Source organism: Perca fluviatilis, chromosome 9 (genome assembly GCF_010015445.1).
Source record: "Perca fluviatilis chromosome 9, GENO_Pfluv_1.0, whole genome shotgun sequence".
In the NCBI taxonomy this organism is placed as follows: domain Eukaryota; kingdom Metazoa; phylum Chordata; class Actinopteri; order Perciformes; family Percidae; genus Perca; species Perca fluviatilis.
In genome coordinates, this window is record NC_053120.1 from 10,511,480 (window position 1) to 10,529,129 (window position 17,650).

The window sequence follows — 17,650 nt, forward strand, 5'->3', positions numbered from 1 at the left end:
AAACGATTCCAAAGCAGTACTTGTAAATTTATTACACATGTAAAATCATGTAGAACAATTCATTTGATGCTGCAAGATAAAATACTTTTTGAGAATACAACTACTGGTATATTACAGGGAGTTAAAAGGGTTTAAAAAGTGACACCCTAGGTACTGAAGCTGCGATGATTATTTGCTTCATCAATCAGTATATTAACAGAAAAGTAAACTCAAATGTGAATACCTGCTTGTTTTCTTAGTCTGATATGACAGTAAACAGAATATGTTCAGGTTTTGGACTATTGACAAAAGACATCACCACAGGCTCTGGGAATTTATATATACTACTTGTGTATACTATTTGCGGATTTTATAAACCAAACTATTGATCAAAGAAATAATTGGATTGAAAAAAATCAATTAATTGACTAGGTACAATAATCATAACTAGGGAGTATAAATATATTATTTATGATATATTATAAATATATAAAAAAGAAATATATTAGATATTATATACATAGATATATTATGTAGTATAAATACCCTGACTTGGTTAAAAAAAAAGAAAAAAGGCATCCTGGGCGATTTCCTTTCATAGATTATTTATCTTTGCATCCAGAGCTGTAAACGTGCATGTTTAATAACAGTTTTCACCAATGCTGATTTGATTAATAAATACTGAATGATAAAGCATGTTTTTATGCAAAGAGTATTTCTTGATATAACCAAACGGAATCTCCTGTAAAGGTATTTGAGAGTGTGCCAAAGCTGTTTTGACATTCTTGTTGTTTAGCACCCTCTCCTGGTCATGACACAGTATGACACGTGGTGGGATTTTGTGAATGACCATGAAGCTTCATATTTAGTAGGTTTTGGGCTTTTTTGTATGAATTACTTTGTTGGCCCATCTGTAGCAAAAGACCATTTATCCTATAATGTTTTTAGTGTACAGTTGCCAGTACATTTACTCAAGTACTGTACTTAAGTGCAGTTTTGAGGTACTTGTACTTAGTATTTCCATTTCATGCTACTTTATACTTCTACTAGGGGTGTAAGAAAAAATCGATACACTTGAGTATCGCAATATTTTATTTTTGCAATACTGTATTGATTTTCAAAAAGGCAATATAGATTTTTTATTTATATAAAAAAAAAATATATATATATATATATATATTATGTTAAAAAATATTCATGTAAGACAGATGTCATGTTTATGTTGTGTTTAAAACCCCCTACCGCTAGATGGCTATGCTGAGACGCACCACTAGTGTCCTTGCCTAACAGTGCCTGACTTTTTTGCTAGAAGCTAACAACGTAGCTATGGCTGAACTTTGGATTTTAGCATATCAACATTAGCTTACTAAGAACCTGTGAACCACAATCCCAAACTGGCAGTTTGATTTTCTGTCTACTGAATTATTTACCTAAAGTAAACTTCTTTGACTATTATAAACTATATGTTATGAACATCATGTCTTTTTTTAAATATTAGTTTTTCTAAAATGATACTTTAAAAAAATCCCAATATATCGCCTTACGCACAGTATCGAAATATATTGCAATATAGTGAATCGTGACCCATGTATCGTGATACGTATCGTATCGCCAAATTCTTGCCAATATACAGCCCTAACTTCTACCCCACTTAATTAAGTCAATATGGTACCTTTTACACAACATTTATATGACATCAGTTACTAGTTACTTCTCAGATTCAGATTATTAATACAAAATATAAATCGACTAATTAGTGATGATCTATTATTATGGATTACACTACCCAGCAGTATATAAAGTAGTTAAAATTGGATCCACTTTTTTCAGGCTGCAACAATAGGGATGCTTACACATTAATGCATCACTGATTATAATCCAATAAGATAATATTCTGAAATGGGACATCTTGCATGATAAGCACTTTGACACTGTGGTATTGCTAGTTTTACTTTACTAAAATATTGAAGTACTTCTTCCACCACTGACAGATTTAAAATGTGTTGAGGTTATAATTATATATTCCACATAATTTATGTTTGCTTTTTTTTTTGTAAAATCTACATTTATGTGCATTGTCAAGTATTTGTTAAAAGTACATTAATAAATCTAACCAATTTGAACACAGCATACCATGTGCAACATTTGTTTAGCTGAAGCACCAGCAGCGCTAGTCGTATACATGGAGAGAGCAGGGAGTGTCCACAAAGTGTCTGCCTGAACCATTTCCTAGTCTGGAGAGGCAGGCCCAGCAGAAGCTCTGTCCACACTGAGAGCACGTCATCATGTTACATCCTCTGTTCTTCTACAACACAGAAAGCATCACATGCATTAGCAGAGACACAGTCAAAACTTTACAGCGTAATAAAATTGTGTCAGTAAACACATGCTCGTCTGTTTTTCATGAGTTCATGTGTGCAAATAAGTTGCCAATAGGTAAATAACTGAATACCTCTATTCTGCAGTAGCAGTGAGGACAGTATTTGCTATTGGAGTCTATCCAGCTTTCACTCAGAAGGTCCTCCACAGTGTTCTGCATTTTACGTTGGCCGTATCTGCTCTCCAAGAGGCTCTGCCTCTCCTTACTGCCACTGGCATAGTCGTCCAACAGAGCCCTCAGCCCCTCTGAGACACACACACACACACACACACACACAAACACACACACACACACACACACACACACACACACACACACACACACACACACACACACACACACACACACACACAGCAACACAGAGCACTGCTTCAGGTAGACATCCAGACACATCTGCATCCACACAAACCAGTGGTGGGATGTAACTAAGTACATTTACTCAAGTACTGTACTTAAGTACAAATTTAAGGTACTTGTACTTTCCTTGAGTCTTTTCTTTTCATGACACTATATACTTTTACTCGGCTACATTTCAGAGGGAAATATTGTACCTTTTACTTTACTACAGTTATTTGACAGCTTTACTTACTAGTTACTTTAGATATTAGCAAATAATTGCAGAAAAAAAAGTTTTCTTACACATTGAATTTTTGACACAAAAATACCCACACGCACACAAACACACACACACACACACACTTGTGTACCTTGTGACTGTGGCAGGTCTGCAATGACTTGTATTTCCGTGTTTATGCTCGTCTTTACCCGACAGTCACCTGTTCCATGGTAGGTCTTCTTGCAGGTGACACAGAAGGCAAAGTTGCACACAGAGCACAGAGCTGCAGTGCTGGATTTCTCCACGATGACGGCTGAACCACAGGTCCGCCGAGGACAGTACACCACATCTATGAGGAGGAGAAAGAAGAGACATAAGCAGAGACTCCTCCATGAACGCAATGTAAAATGAAATGATTTTTTTCCCCCTCCATAATAATAAGGTGCTAAAATGTTCTTTGTGTCTTTTATTAGTCATGTTTTCACAGTTGGATTGAAATTACATGCATGAAATGAAACAATTCGAAAACAGCATTTTAATACATTTCTATGCAGTGACAAATGAAAAACGTGTTATCAAATTTCTGACTTCCCCAGAGAAAGTGCTATATTTTATCTCTGTATAAAGGCTTTGAATACATCCTAAGTTTAACAAGAATATAAGGGAAACACACCAGCCATGCAGTCCAGAGTTGACTGCAGCAGGAGACGATCATAGCGGCTAAACAGCTCCTCCCCTACCAGCCGCTTCACCTACCAAACATGTAAAGTTTTATTTTGTATAAAGTAGTGTTTTGTTGAGTATTCGGATACTATACTGACGATAATAGCACTTTAGTTCATTATGATATATTTTACTACACTCATTTTAGAAAAATGTTGTGTTTATTTATAAAACGCTAGAGTTAACTAGTGACTTTACAGATTTGAAATAATTATACAAAATCATCTTACAAAATATGATGCATTATTATACATGAAAAATGCCCGACACTATATATAAAGTTGCTAAATTGTGCTTCAGCTCACCTGCAGCATTAAAACACCACTAACATGTTAATGCATCAACAATAATATGATATAATATAAACTCTATTTTGCATATTGAGTACCTAACTTTTGGTACTTTAAGTAATACTTATGTACTCTTACTTAAGTAAAACTTTGAATTCAGGCCTTTTACTTGTAATGAATCTTGAAATTGTAGCGTTGCTACTTTTACCTAAACCGACATTGTGTAATTTTTGGAGTTGATTCTTAGCAAAAAAAATAAGATTTGTTCTCACACAAATATGTGCTCATTCATGTGTAATTACTTCCACCAACTAATCAAAGTATTCTCGTAAGCGTAGAATCTGCCATTCAGAATCATTCAGAATACATAGGAGCGACTCACTCGAATGACGGCAGCCATGTACCGTCTCCATCTTTAAAATACATTAGCCAAAGAGGGACATACCTCCGCATTTCGCCCTCTTACACTCAGTGGCACCGTGACGAATGCAAGGGGGAGATTACTCGCCAGGGAAGCGAAAAAGAGAATTAACGACAACGTGACAGGCCAAGCAACAAGACCAAAGTTAATATTAGAGTGGCTACAATGGCTGCGTGTCAACTATGGAGAGAGCTAATTTCGGGTTCGGCCACTGTAGGAGGAAGGGCTAGAAAGTAATATTCAGTTGGTTGTCATATACAATTTCACCGCTAGATGGGAGAAATTCTTACACAATGTAGCTTTAAGTAAAGTATATAAATACTTATTTCAGCACAGATCTTTTGTTTTAAGGCTTTAGCAAAGCCTTAAAACACAACAAAGAGCTTTGAAGAGAAGCTGTAGTTGGCAGAGTGAACATACACATAGGTCAGGACTGTACCTGTGCAGGTGTAGGGGTGGCAGAGCAGTCTGCCTCAGGACAGGTGACAGCCCGGACGTTCCCCTCTGTTATCTGGAGCTTGCAGAACTCGGCAAGACAGGCCTGGCAGAAGATGTGGCCACACTCGGGCAACTGCACGCAGTCCGAACCGAGCCAGCGCATAAAACACACACCGCAGTCAAACACTGTGGTGGCAAACGCTTTCCGTTTCTGAGCCGCATTATAGATCAAGAGCTGGCTCAGAAGAGTTTGTGACGGAGTTTGGGAAAGACCAGGGAACGTTTGGGTTTCATTATGAGGGGATTCTCTGGGGTCGATTGGCAGAGAAGCAGCTCCTTGTTCACTTTGATCCTGTGGGTCTGAGGAGCTAGAGGGAAGTAATAATGAGACTGAAACATCCCTTTCGTTTAAGAAATCTTCCTGGCCACTTTGATTGGACTGTGCAAATGGAAGACGCTTTGATTGGCCTGCTGCTGAGTTCAGATCATTCTCTAAGTCAGCCTTGAACTCTGAGGTTTGGGGGGTCTGTTCAGCCTCCCTCGCGTCTGAGGCCTGTGCAATATGGTTGGAATCATTAGAAGTGTTTTGGATCAATGCCACAGCTCCCTGGGAGTCTGTGCTGCTCCAGTCTAAGATTGAAGGATCTTGGCCATCAGCAAGAATCACTATCGGACGCTCAACTTCTAACGATGGTGCAGAGAGGTCCGATTTACATGGATCTAAGACATTACAACTTTGGCTATCTGTGGGTCCTGCCTTTGGAGTGTGTTGATTATTTTTTGGTTCAGAGTGTGCAGCATCTAAGGAGTCCTGGCTATCGTACTGGGTGCTGTGTTCATCAGAGGGGAGCTCAAGCAGAGTATGGATGTCCAGGAACCTTAGGGCATCTTCTTTAAGAAACTGTACCCAGGAGAAGAGCACCACAGCACCACCGGTGGCCTGGTAGAGATCAGTGAGCTGAGCACTCAGTGCAGAGAGCTGTGGGAGGTGATGGCAAATATACTGATGTAATCTTTGCTGACCCTGTGCAATCCGCATTCATCTGGCCTGGCAGGTTGTAAATGTGACTCATACTGTTTTAATTGAGCCACATGGCTTCTACTGGTTACCTGAGTGTGTGTCAGCCAGCTGCAGGTGAGGGTGAAGGAGGGAGGGGAGGAGGATGGGTAGTCCTCCGGGAGTTCAAAGGTCAGTAGCAGAGGTGGAAGGAATGAGAACTCATACTGCCTCAGCGTTTCACCTAAGGAAAAGAAAGAAAAAAAAAACAATGCGACATGACCAAAGTACATTATATGTTAAATATTCAATACTTAAAAGAAACATTCCTGGTATCGTCATTATTTCTCTTGCTTTTACACAGCCAGTGGGGACACTGAACATATCCACACGACATATTCAGTCGACTGTTAGGCCTACTGTTTTACTTTTTTGGACAGTCACATTCATGACACATTTTCATTTTTTTTATATTTTAAAACATTTCTTGAAATTATTTGTAATAAATTAAGTTAATTAATTGACTTAGGTTCGGGAGCAGGTCCACGCCTCAACCACACCTCTTTAAATTCAAAGCCAACCCACTCAGCTGTGTTTATCTTTGCATTCTCGACCCACCCACCCTGCCTTTTACCTTTCACCTCGACTTCTCACTTACCTCAGCCCTTCCTACTCAGTCCAGTGCATTCCTCTCTTATTTCTTATCCTAGGTACCGCCCGGGCGATATGAAATCAGCTCGGTTTAAAGCATAGATATATACACAATATATCAATGTGTATATATCTATGGGGTGAAAGCACCTGAGACAGAACATCCAGTCTCACTCCACCAGGTTCTGGTACTAATCTACATCCAACCAACCAACCAGACGACTCTTTTCAATCTCACCCCCCATCCAAATCAATTTCCTGTGCTCTTAACATTCAATATAATCAAGCAATCATTACATCTTTACATTACATATTGTTATTGTGGCGTGGTCCTTGCTAGTAAAAACAGAACATTATTTTTATAGCCATACAATGTAGTTTCCCATGCAAAGCAAATTGACAATACACATTTTCCCAGTCAACACAACCTATAGCCCTTCTGTTCATATTAATATCATATTTCTCTAACCGGCTACCTTCTTTCAGGGCCACAATAAACTCTGAAGGCAGCTCGACAGATACTCGAATTTGTCCGGCAGACTTCGATTCATCCCGGACGAACTCCTCCGAATCGAAGATACTTTGGAAGGCGAGCAGTTCGTCTTCCTGTTCTTCCATGTCCGCATTCATAGCTCCAGCTCCATTCAAGATTAGTCTTTGAATAATTGCTGGAGTTTAGTAGACGTCTGCAGTTGTTTCTGCGGATTTATCTCTTAGAACAATAATTGAAAGTTTTAGTACAAAAAAAAAGCTTGTTTAATTTTCGGTGCAATGACACAGCCTGTAACGTTACGCCAGCCTGCTCCGCGTCCTGTCTGTTGACTCATAGGTGTATGATTCAAAGCGCAGAATACAGCAGCAAGCTCACCCTACAGTGCTGCTTTTATGACTATGCAAAACAGGCATTATTAGGTCATTTACGGTAATCATGTTCAACACACTTTTCTTTGCACAAATAACCAACATATAATGATACTGTAACGACGATGTGGATAAGACATTCAAACAAAAATAGGAGATTTATTTGAGTTCTGTATTTACTTTAATTATTATAATTATTATAGTTACTTTACTTGAGTAGCCTATTTTAATTTTTATGTTACTTCATACTTAAATACATTTGACAGTTGAGTTAGTTACCTTTCTGATTAAGATTTTAATTCTTTTAATTTAATTCTTGTGTCCATATGGAGGGACCCAAACCCTAGGTTGGGGGCCACTGGACTGTCTTATATACCAGTATAAAACAGTAAAAAAAACTGTATATAAAGTAGTTGAAACTCACTCCAACACGACCAGCTACAGAACAGTAAAATGCTGCTTGCACATTGTTGTATAATCTATAATATATAGTAATATTTATAATATATAATTCCTATATAATATCAGTTACAGGGGAATTCTTATGCAGAACAAGTACTTTTTGATACTTTAAGTACAATTTGCTTTTAAAACTTCTGTACTTTTATTTGAATGAAATGGCTGATGAAGACCACGAGATGCAATTGAAAGCTATGGAAAAGTGAAACGAGTTAATATTTTTGTCATACTTCTCCTTATTTATTCAAAAATTAACCAGAGGATATTACGAAAATGAAGATCAACAACAGTAATAGCTTTAGTCAGAATGTTTAGATATAAAAGAAGTCACATGCAAAAATCTGGTACTGGTTTGAAAATATGTAAATTCAGCCATTCAGTGTTTCTGTGGCAATAGCAGAGAAGAGAAACATTATTACACTTTTATCATAATACTATAACAGATGATTCCAAATTCGACAAGTATAAATACACCAAAGAAAAATTATTATGGCACAACATAATGTCATCATCCTTTAGCCAAATATATAAAGAGAGAGAAATTATGTAACAGAAGTGCATTACAGTATTAGGTAGATAAAGTTGTACTACAGCTGTTATTAAGTATGCAAAATGTTAGTATCCATCAGTTGAAGCTGTAGTTTTCCTTCAGGTTGAATTGGCTCTCCAATACCTTATCTGCCATGCTCAAGGGCTTGGGGGCCCTTTGGGATTTCAACTTGACACTCAAGGGCCTGGGCATGGTTTTGGATTTCAACATGGCAGTCAAGGGCCTGGGGCCTCTTGGGGATTTAAACACAACACTCTTCTGGAGGCCATCAGCAGATGCTGGATTGAGAGAGACAAATAGACAAAGTATTTACATGCTCTGTTAATCCAAAAGATAAAACCAAATTAGTATTTCCCAGATATTGTACATCAGCATGACTTTATCCTACAGATATCACAGATTAAAAACACTATGACAAAGTTATTCATTGTCATTTTATTAAAAGCTTATTTGAGCTTCGGTGCTCCCGGGGTAGGGTTTGGGGCTGGTGCTATTTGGTTTGCTGGGTTGGAGATGGAGAGGCCCTAATTCCCACCTGAGACCCGGATACACTCGTCCTTGTGTCTTTCATCCCATGCTTTTAGTTTGCAGGTCCTGGAGCAGTAAAAGACCTTGTGGCAGCGGCTACATGCAGTCAGCTTCACGGACGCCGAGCGACCACAGTTATAGCAGAACCTAAACGCTGGTTTCCTAAGAAATAATTCACACAGAGTTGGAAACTAAAACATTTCTGTTTCCTTATTTTTCCTTTGAGTTCTCAGACAAAATTGTCGATTCAAAGTTGGACAGAGTACAAGTTCAAATGACAGGGATGAGAAAAATAAAAGGGACAATATGAACATGAATGTGTGTCAATTGTGCGTGTATATGTACCTGTGTTTTTCTGTTATGGTCGATAGGCTTTCACCGCTGGGGAGGGGCACGTTTGAAGAAATGGCACCTGCTCCCGTGCTACTAGTACCTGTTACATAAATACAGTACACACATACCCACACTATGATTCATAGCCATACTCAAAACAAAAATGAATAGATAGAGTAGATATTTTTGCCTTTAAAAAACACAAATACACTGTACTGACTATTTGACGTAAGATGTAAATTCTCCCTCTGGCTAGCAGTCTGTCTTAGTAGATCTCCCATCATGCTCAGCAGCTGTCGCCGTGCTTTGAATGTTTCCCTCTCCCGCATGTTCAGAGCATGGAAGGGAGTGTTGGCAATACGAAAATCCTAGATAGTGAGATATAACATACAGACAGCTATTTAGGTTAAATCATGCAAAAAAGATCCAACCCCTCCTGAATCTTTTCTGAATAAAAGATTGGCATACATGAAGGGGGGGCAAAATATTAGAAACACCAGTCAATATAATGGAGTCCAGTACAACTCAAACACTAGCTATGGCTTTAAAAAATAACCACAAAGTTGAATCAACAACTCGTTGACACAGTCTCTACAAAAGCAAATCCATAAGTTTACAAAGTTTACAAAATTTGACTGAAGTCAACTGAAATGCGTACAGTGATGTGTTACCTGGTTGAAGGAGCAGTGTGCATAGTCGACTGCAGTTCCCACAACATCACCCACCGTAACTGGCATCAAGATGTCGGCACCAGCCTTAGCCAACATGTCCAACTACATCAGAGACACATTACACACAACATTATACACACACACACACACACACACACACACACACACACACACACACACACACACACACACACACACACACACACACACACACACACACACACACACACACACACACACACACACACACACACACACACACACACACACACACACACGCTTAGATGAGGTGAGCAATTTATCAGGCAGCTACATGTTGGAAATGTATAAATGCCTGACAAATGTCACTGTAAAAGTCTTAAAGAGGGTTAATCGGGTGAATACCCATCCATCAAACATTTTCATCAACATATATGGCTATTTGTATGTGTTTGTCTGTGTACCAGCTTAGCTCTGTTGCCACCTAAGTGGTAGTTAATGTTGGCGAGAGCACAGAGGGCGCTGCCCACCCTGCAGCCCAGGGGAATGTTGGGATTTGCACCTCCGTTCAACAGCTCCTCCACTGCCTGGACAGGGAAAAGGAACAGGTTCAGAGGAAGGTTAAGGTTTTGTAGGCCTGTACAGTATATGTGTCTAAATTAGAGGATGGATACCCAAACCGAGCCTGTCGGGACCCGGCAGTACCCAACGGACCGGGCCGGGTTCAGATAATTTAGAAATGATGTTCGGCTTCGGGTCGGGCTCGGTCACATCAGTGTGATAAGGCAATGAACATTTTAAATTTAAAAAAGCTTATTCTATAGGTGCGCGCATGTGTTAACGTACACTTGTTGCCCCGTGTGCACTGATACGCTCATCTGTTGACATTTCCAAATGCCTTCCTACAAACATACGTTTGTCATTAGTATGAGAAAAACAATGAGATTTTAACTGTGTCGGGCTCGGGTCAGGCTCAGACATAAATATCTTAATGCTTGTCGGGCTCGGGCCGGGCTCGGTTACTGCTCTGTTGGATGCGGGCCGGGCTTGGACAGAAAAATGCGGCCCGATCCGCACTCTAGTCTAAATGTGTGTGTGTTGTGTGTGTGTGTGGTCTACCAGGTCATTCCCACTTGCTATAGCCAGTGAGAGAGGTGAGTGTCCACTCCAGATGAGGTCTGTGCTGGCTCTGTGGGAGAGCAGCAGGGCTACCACCTTGCTAGCATTCTGCAAAAAAACAACAAACAAACACAGAGGTCCTTTAAATGGAACACAGTATTATTGTTAGCAAACCTCATGGTATTTATGATTTTCGGCCTTGTAATAAATACCCTGCAGAGGCAACAGCCATGCAAAGTTTTGTATTAGTAGTAAAATATATTAAATGTCTTCTTAGCCATTGTATTTAACCAGTAACAATAAAAGCCATTCTGTTGAATGTTAAATAAACTTAACAACAAATAGTTTGAACTCTGTTTCCTTTGTCATTCTGGGACACTGGGTAAATATATACTCGCAAAAGAAACATCCTGTCACTTTCAACTGCTTTTATATTTCAAGCAAACTTAACATATGCAAATATTTGTATGAAAATTAAAAGATTTAACAACTAAGACATAAACTGAACAATTTTCACAGACGTGACTAACAGAAATGGAATAATGTGTCCCTGAACAAAGGTGTGGGGGGGGGGGTCAAAATTAAAAGTAGCCCTCAGTATCTGGTGTGGCCACCAGCTGCATAAGTACTGCAGTGCATCTCTTCCTCATGTACTGCACCAGAATGGCCTGGTTCTTGCGGATGTTGTTGCCATCCTGTACCGATCCCATGCAGGTGTTGTTACACGTGGTCTGCCACTGCGAGGACAATCAGCTGTGCTTCCTGTCTCCCTGTAGCGCTGTCTTAGGCATCTCACAGTAGGGACATTGCAATGTATTGCGCTGGCCACATCTGCTGTCCTCATGCCTCCTTGCACCATGCCTAAAGCACGTTCACGCAGATTAGGGACCCTGGGCGTCTTTCTTCTTGTGTTTTTCAGAGTCAGTAGAAAGGTCTCTTCACTTTCCTAATTTTCTTATAACTGTGACCTTAATTGCCTACCGCCTGCAAGCTGTTATTTTCTTTTCAACCGTTCAACAGGTGCATGTTCATTCATTGTTTATGGTTCAATGAACAAGCATGGAAAACATTGTTTAAACCCTTTACAATGAAGATCTCTAAAGTTATTTTGATGTTTACAAAAGTATCTTTAAAATACAGTGTCCTGAAAAAGTATTAGTATGATCATTATGTCTGCAACATGCTACAGATTAGAACAGTCCATAGCATCATGTTTTTATCAGTGATGGTATGTATATGTGTGAGCATGTGCATGTTCAGTATGTACTGACCCTGTAGTCACTGTCTCTCTGGCAGGCCACGTGTAGGGCTGTTCGGCCTCCTTTAAGATTTGGGTTCCCCTTGGTGCTCAGTGGTTCCTGGGCCTTCATGAAAATCTGTAAAAAATAAATAAAAAATAACACCTCAAATTAAAACTCTGTTCTTACCAGACTTGAGAAACTTGAAGAAAAAAAGTTACACTCACCTTATCCGGTTCATAGATGTCGTTCTGGTCGCTTGCCTTTGTGTCAGGATCAGTAACAGCGTGGAGTAGCAACTCTGTGATTATGGGACCTGCTGGACCTGGCAGTGCTGCAGCTACATGTAGGGGATACAGACCTTTTTCCTATAAAAAGGATGAAGGTAATTTTATGGTTAATTTCTGTCTTTATGGAATTTGTTTAAGGTTTTGAGGGATCCCTTTTCTGTGTGGCTCAACAAACGTGTATTGTGTGACATTACTAAAAAAGTTACAGAGGGAAGAAAGAATTCTACCTCAGGTGGAAGGGGAATGTCAGTGCGAGCTCCACACAGCAGCAGTCTCCTGACGGCCTCAGTGTCAGCCGCCATAATGGCTAAAAAGAGGACCAGCATGGGGATCCTGGATGCGTTGGGGTCAGCTCCCCGTTCCAATAACAGCTTCAAGGTGTTCAAACGAACACGGTGTCTGGTCAGAAAGACACAACGCAAAGACAATCAGTTTAATCACAACATAGCGAAAGGGCACAAGAAAAGAGATGACTTACTCAGTTTTCATGGCAGCCATTTTGCGCACAGTCCCCTGTGTGTCAGAGCGCTGAGGGATCCCCGTGCGACTCAGTGCTTCTGCTGAGCGCTGCATCACTTCCTCTGTGACCTGGATGTTATAGCTGCTGACGGAGCAGGCAGAGTCAAAGGCCTTTTTTTGGGTCAATTCTCTGTCTTTGCCCTGCTGCAGACAGAGTTGACAGACAGAGACAGAGTTGGGTAGACAACATTAAGTTCAAACAACTTAAAAAAAATAAAAATAACAATTACAGTATGGGATCTCTGTGCTTTATACCTGAACTTTTCCCACTGCCTTAGCTTGACATTCCTTCCACTGCACACTGCCCAGTGCGATGTGACCATCATACACCTGAATGAAGCGCTCCACACCAGGTATGTCCTTACGTCCTCTGTCTTCTCTCTCCTTTATAGCCCCTTCATTATTATTCCTTACTTTCTTCTCCACATCTTCCTCATCCTCCTCGCTCACCTCCATATTCTCTTTCCTTGACTCTGTTTCTCTCCTCTGACCAATCTCAACGTCTGCCTCGCTCTTCCTTAATTCTCTTTCCTTCCCTTTCACCTCACTTTCTTCATTTTCCCACGTTTGATCACATCTGCTCTCTATCTCTCTTTCCTCCGCTTTGCTCTCATTCTGATCCTCCCTGCTGCTCCTTTCTTCTCTCTCTCTAACATGTCCCTCTCTCTCTGTCTCCCTGCAGTCTCTTTCCTCTCCTTCTACCTCTTTCTCTTTTCTCTCCTCCTCCTGTAGGTGTTTAGTGTCTGCAGGAGTCTCAGGTTCATTCAGGCCAGGCCAGCGCTCAGTGATGAGCTCACTGTTAAGAGACACTTTAAAGCTATGATGTACGATGCGCTCTGTTAGTTCCTCTGCTGTCCTGAAAATCCCAAAATAAATATGGAACTTAAATAAACTTGATTTAGAGAAATAAATGGTCAAAGGGTAACACTAGGGAGTGACAAATCTATGAATATGACATTGGCAAGACCATTATCAGTGAACTTTTTTCTGCTATACAATATATACAGTTTCTCCTGATTAAAATGTGAGAGAGGTTATATCAGCTACATTCCTACTGGTGAGTCAGATAGGTGACTAGTTGCTCAGGGTTGTGTTATTAGTCTGAAGTCTGTTGTTAAACCTGGGTGTGTCCGTAGTGAAGTCCACTTGGCTGATCTGGGGACTGTTCCCACCTACAGATGGAGACCTCAAAACCTGACAACACAATACAGTACAATTTGTTTCATTTTAATTGTCTGTACAAAACACAGTTTCATATATGTGCACTACAAATCTAGAGTTGATGAGGAAACGGAGAGAAAAACTACATTAGGTAGAATCTTACTTGAGTTTTGGCAGGTGGTTTAGACAAAATGGTGTACAGAGACCGAAAAGGGTAGTAGAGTACATGACACACAGCCAGGGCAGACATGCCTTCACAGTTCAACTTGTCAATATCGGCACCCATATCCAACAACAGCTGGATCACATCATTATTGCAGTTTACCTGAAAGGTACAAGAAACTAAATGAAACAGAGAGACAAACCTGAGACTAAAACTAAAGAATAAACATTTTCATCTTTATTTGTCTTTTTTGCTGTAATTGATGAAATCGTAAAAAGAAAAAAAAACATTCTGAAACCTGGCTTGGATAACAATCAAATAGCAAATAAGAAAAACTGAATCAATAAATAAATAATGTGTTACTGTGGCAGCAATCAGTGCAGTGTGTCCCTGTGAATCTGCTACATCAGGGTGGACCAAACCAGTCTGGAGGATCTGTGACACAGCCTGCAGTTCCCCTCGGGAGGCGTGCTGGATCAACAACTCTGAACTGACTTCCAAAGGCCCTTTAGGACCAAAACTTTCCCTGTTCAGAGAGAGAACAGCTGCCACGTCCCAGCCCACATTTTCAGCCTGTAGTCTGAGACACACACAAATACATCAGTTTACTTTAATATTTCAGTTTACTTACAAAACTGTACCTGTATGTGATATGTTTGTCTTGTGATTTTACTCAATAGTGGTGCCAGCAAAATGTTGATGTATGTCTGACCTGTGTCTGTGTATGTGAGCCTGCATGCGGGCCTGTAAGGGCAGGGTGGAGAGTGGGTCTCGCTCATAGCCTTTGTGCGGATAAGCTTCTGGCTCCCACAGCTCGCCATAGAAGTGTTGATCCAGCTCTCTTCTTCGGCCAGGGGGTAGCGGCAAGTGGTCACCATCTGTTGAGTAACTCTCCATGCCGGGGGGAAGGATAAAAATATCATCTGAGAGCAGAACTCTTTCTGTATCCACCTGAGGAGTATGGGGAATTAATTGATCTGTTTTGAGTTAAGTCACAAAGCTCATACAGTTCATTGTAGCAGTACTTTACCTCAGAGTCTGTCCTGGCTTCTGTCTGTAAACCACTAGTGGAAGGCTAGTAAGAGGAGGAGAGGAGCAGAGAGGTCAGTTAAGAATATATTGAAAATGTATACATATATAGTGACATAATTTACTATAATTTGTTTGTGTAAACACCACATATTTGGGGAGCGTGGGGGGGGGATTGGAAATAAATCAGTAAAGCTAAAAAAAAAAAAAAAATACAATGATTTAGTGTCATACAGCGATGTTTTGGACAATCTGGTAAGGAGAGAGGTTTTGTTTTACATATTAATGGCTTGGTTTTAAAATCAATAACACATGACATGTTTGTTTTAGACTGGCATGCCTATTCTATAGACAGTGGTTAGCATGTACCTGAGTCAGGGAATCTGTGATGGCAGCTGGGTCCATGTAGGCAGCATATTCAGGAAAGTTCTTTAGGCTAAAGCCCTCTTCATCAGACGTACAGAGCCTAAGCAGGCACTCCTGAAGCCACAGACCCACATCCTCACGCCCATCTGGATAACTAACCACACCTGGACCAAACCTCTGGTCAGCATGGTACAAACCCTGAGAGGTGGAGAGAGATTCAATGTTATTTACTGATATTTAAAAACAAAACAAAAACCTAGCAAAATGCCTGGCATCCACCCATTCATCAATTTTACCTGAAAGATGGCTCCGTCAGGGAACAGTTGTTGTCCGTAACCTTCCTTTCTGTTGAGGTAGAACTTGCCAGTGAACTTGTGGCCTGTGGGCCAACAGTGCAGTCCATCCCCATGCCTGTAGTCTTTGTAGAAAGAGCCCTCATAGAACTACACAAAGGAGCAGACAGGAACATCAAATAGTGACTTGCAACTTCAGGAAAAACTGACAGGAGACAGTAAAACATGTTATTGTCATGTCACACACGACATACCATAACAGAACACTAGCTATATTAGCTAGGCTATTGACTATGAATTCCTAAAAATGAATTGAGCTAACGTTAGCGTTATCTGCCTAGCTAAACTAGAAAAGGCTGACATCTTTTGCCTGATTCTTTTTCATGTTCATTTAACATTACCTCTCCATTTTTCCAGGTGTACCTCCCTCTGCCGTGTTTGAACCCGTTCACAAATTCTCCCTCATATCTGGATCCGTCAGGCCACTCCTGAACACCGAGCCCTTGTCCTCTCTCTCCCCCGCTTTGAGGTCCTCTGTGGTCGTCGCTTTGTCCACCTGCCGCCGGCTCCGTGCCTCCTTTCCCCGGTGCTGCCGCGACACCTTTGCAGGTCGACAGCAGCATTTTAACCTGGGCGTATCCTCTCTGAAGATTGTATACCTAATTTCATTTGAGCTCAACAACAATGAGCTTTGAGTTACGTTACAGGAACGAGGAGAAAACTTCAGCTAGCTAGCTAGCTAGCCGTCAGAAGTCAGATTTGAGTTTTGACTTTCCTGTAAGCAGCGGTTGTCATGACAACAGTGGAATCTACGGGTGGACCTCCTACGCATGCGCAGATAATTTTAAATCTCAACATATATTTCAAGTTATTTAATAAAAAGTTCCCTTTGTGGACCATTAAAAGCAGCAAAAATATCGGCACCAAACACCGGGCTACATCAAATCACCTATGTTTGGTGACCTTCAATAAGCAATAAGGGGTTTTTGAGATATGGGTAGCTTCCTTGATGACACTTTATACATTAGAAATTCACAAATTAAGAGATTTTTGTTATGGTACTCTGAAAAAATAGAGCTACAGCTGTTGAGCTGTAGGCACAACTTATCCATATGCAATTAGTCCCTTTTTGGAGATCCCTAACAGAAACAAGGAAGCACTCTCTTACAAACTGCAACTTTACAATGGCAAAGTGGGAAAAAGAAATGTTGTGACAAATGAAAGTAGCTCATTGTCAGAGAGCAAGGTTGTCCTTGTCAAGTGTAAGACAAGGATGACACTTACAAGTGTTCCTCTTTAGGGTCAATGAAGCAGGACCACCCTGTGAGTGTGTGTTCATGTGTCACCTGAAACGTTTTCATGTAACCGATACTTCAAAAGTTGGTTTCAGCCTACAGTATGCTGTGGTAGTTAGGTGGTGTAAGATGACATCCCATCTGTCATTACAGCATAATTAGAGCTGTGTTGAGAACAAAGAAAAGTCCAAGAAAAAGCAGAAACTGTTAACATGCATTAGCGTGGCAGTAAACAATGAACTGAATGTTGTTGTTTGAGATACAGTAACTAGATTTTTTTTCTAGCAGTAATACATTGATAATTTCTTGGAAAGTCTGCAACAATCCTCACAGCTTCTTATCATGTATGTGTTCACATACT

General features: G+C 40.4%; 2 protein-coding genes across 4 annotated transcripts; both read right to left on the reverse strand.

Moving 5' to 3' along the window:
* Positions 1-1,519: 1,519 nt before the first annotated feature.
* LOC120565040 (E3 ubiquitin-protein ligase RNF14-like) lies at positions 1,520-7,202 on the reverse strand. Of its 2 annotated transcripts, XM_039810348.1 has the most exons (7): positions 6,912-7,202; positions 5,898-6,028; positions 4,789-5,766; positions 3,589-3,667; positions 3,067-3,264; positions 2,432-2,604; positions 1,520-2,284 (listed from the first exon to the last, which is right to left on the reverse strand). In XM_039810348.1, exons 1-7 carry the CDS (start codon positions 7,063-7,065, stop codon positions 2,150-2,152), a joined length of 1,848 nt encoding a protein of 615 aa, XP_039666282.1. In that variant the 5' UTR covers positions 7,066-7,202; the 3' UTR covers positions 1,520-2,149. The 2 variants fall into 2 exon arrangements, with proteins under 2 accessions (XP_039666282.1, XP_039666283.1); XM_039810349.1 differs by having other exon boundaries at positions 4,789-6,028; positions 6,905-7,003.
* Positions 7,203-7,967: 765 nt separating this feature from the next.
* ankmy1 (ankyrin repeat and MYND domain containing 1) lies at positions 7,968-16,794 on the reverse strand. 2 transcript variants are annotated; one of them, XM_039811645.1, is made up of 20 exons: positions 16,396-16,794; positions 15,998-16,144; positions 15,705-15,899; positions 15,337-15,381; positions 15,019-15,257; positions 14,670-14,886; positions 14,307-14,468; positions 14,103-14,176; positions 13,238-13,838; positions 12,942-13,123; positions 12,691-12,862; positions 12,401-12,541; positions 12,207-12,311; positions 10,936-11,043; positions 10,281-10,403; positions 9,838-9,939; positions 9,387-9,534; positions 9,179-9,266; positions 8,841-8,995; positions 7,968-8,583 (listed from the first exon to the last, which is right to left on the reverse strand). In XM_039811645.1, exons 1-20 carry the CDS (start codon positions 16,615-16,617, stop codon positions 8,381-8,383), a joined length of 3,429 nt encoding a protein of 1,142 aa, XP_039667579.1. In that variant the 5' UTR covers positions 16,618-16,794; the 3' UTR covers positions 7,968-8,380. The 2 variants fall into 2 exon arrangements, with proteins under 2 accessions (XP_039667579.1, XP_039667578.1); XM_039811644.1 differs by having other exon boundaries at positions 12,942-13,126; positions 16,396-16,793.
* Positions 16,795-17,650: the final 856 nt, after the last annotated feature.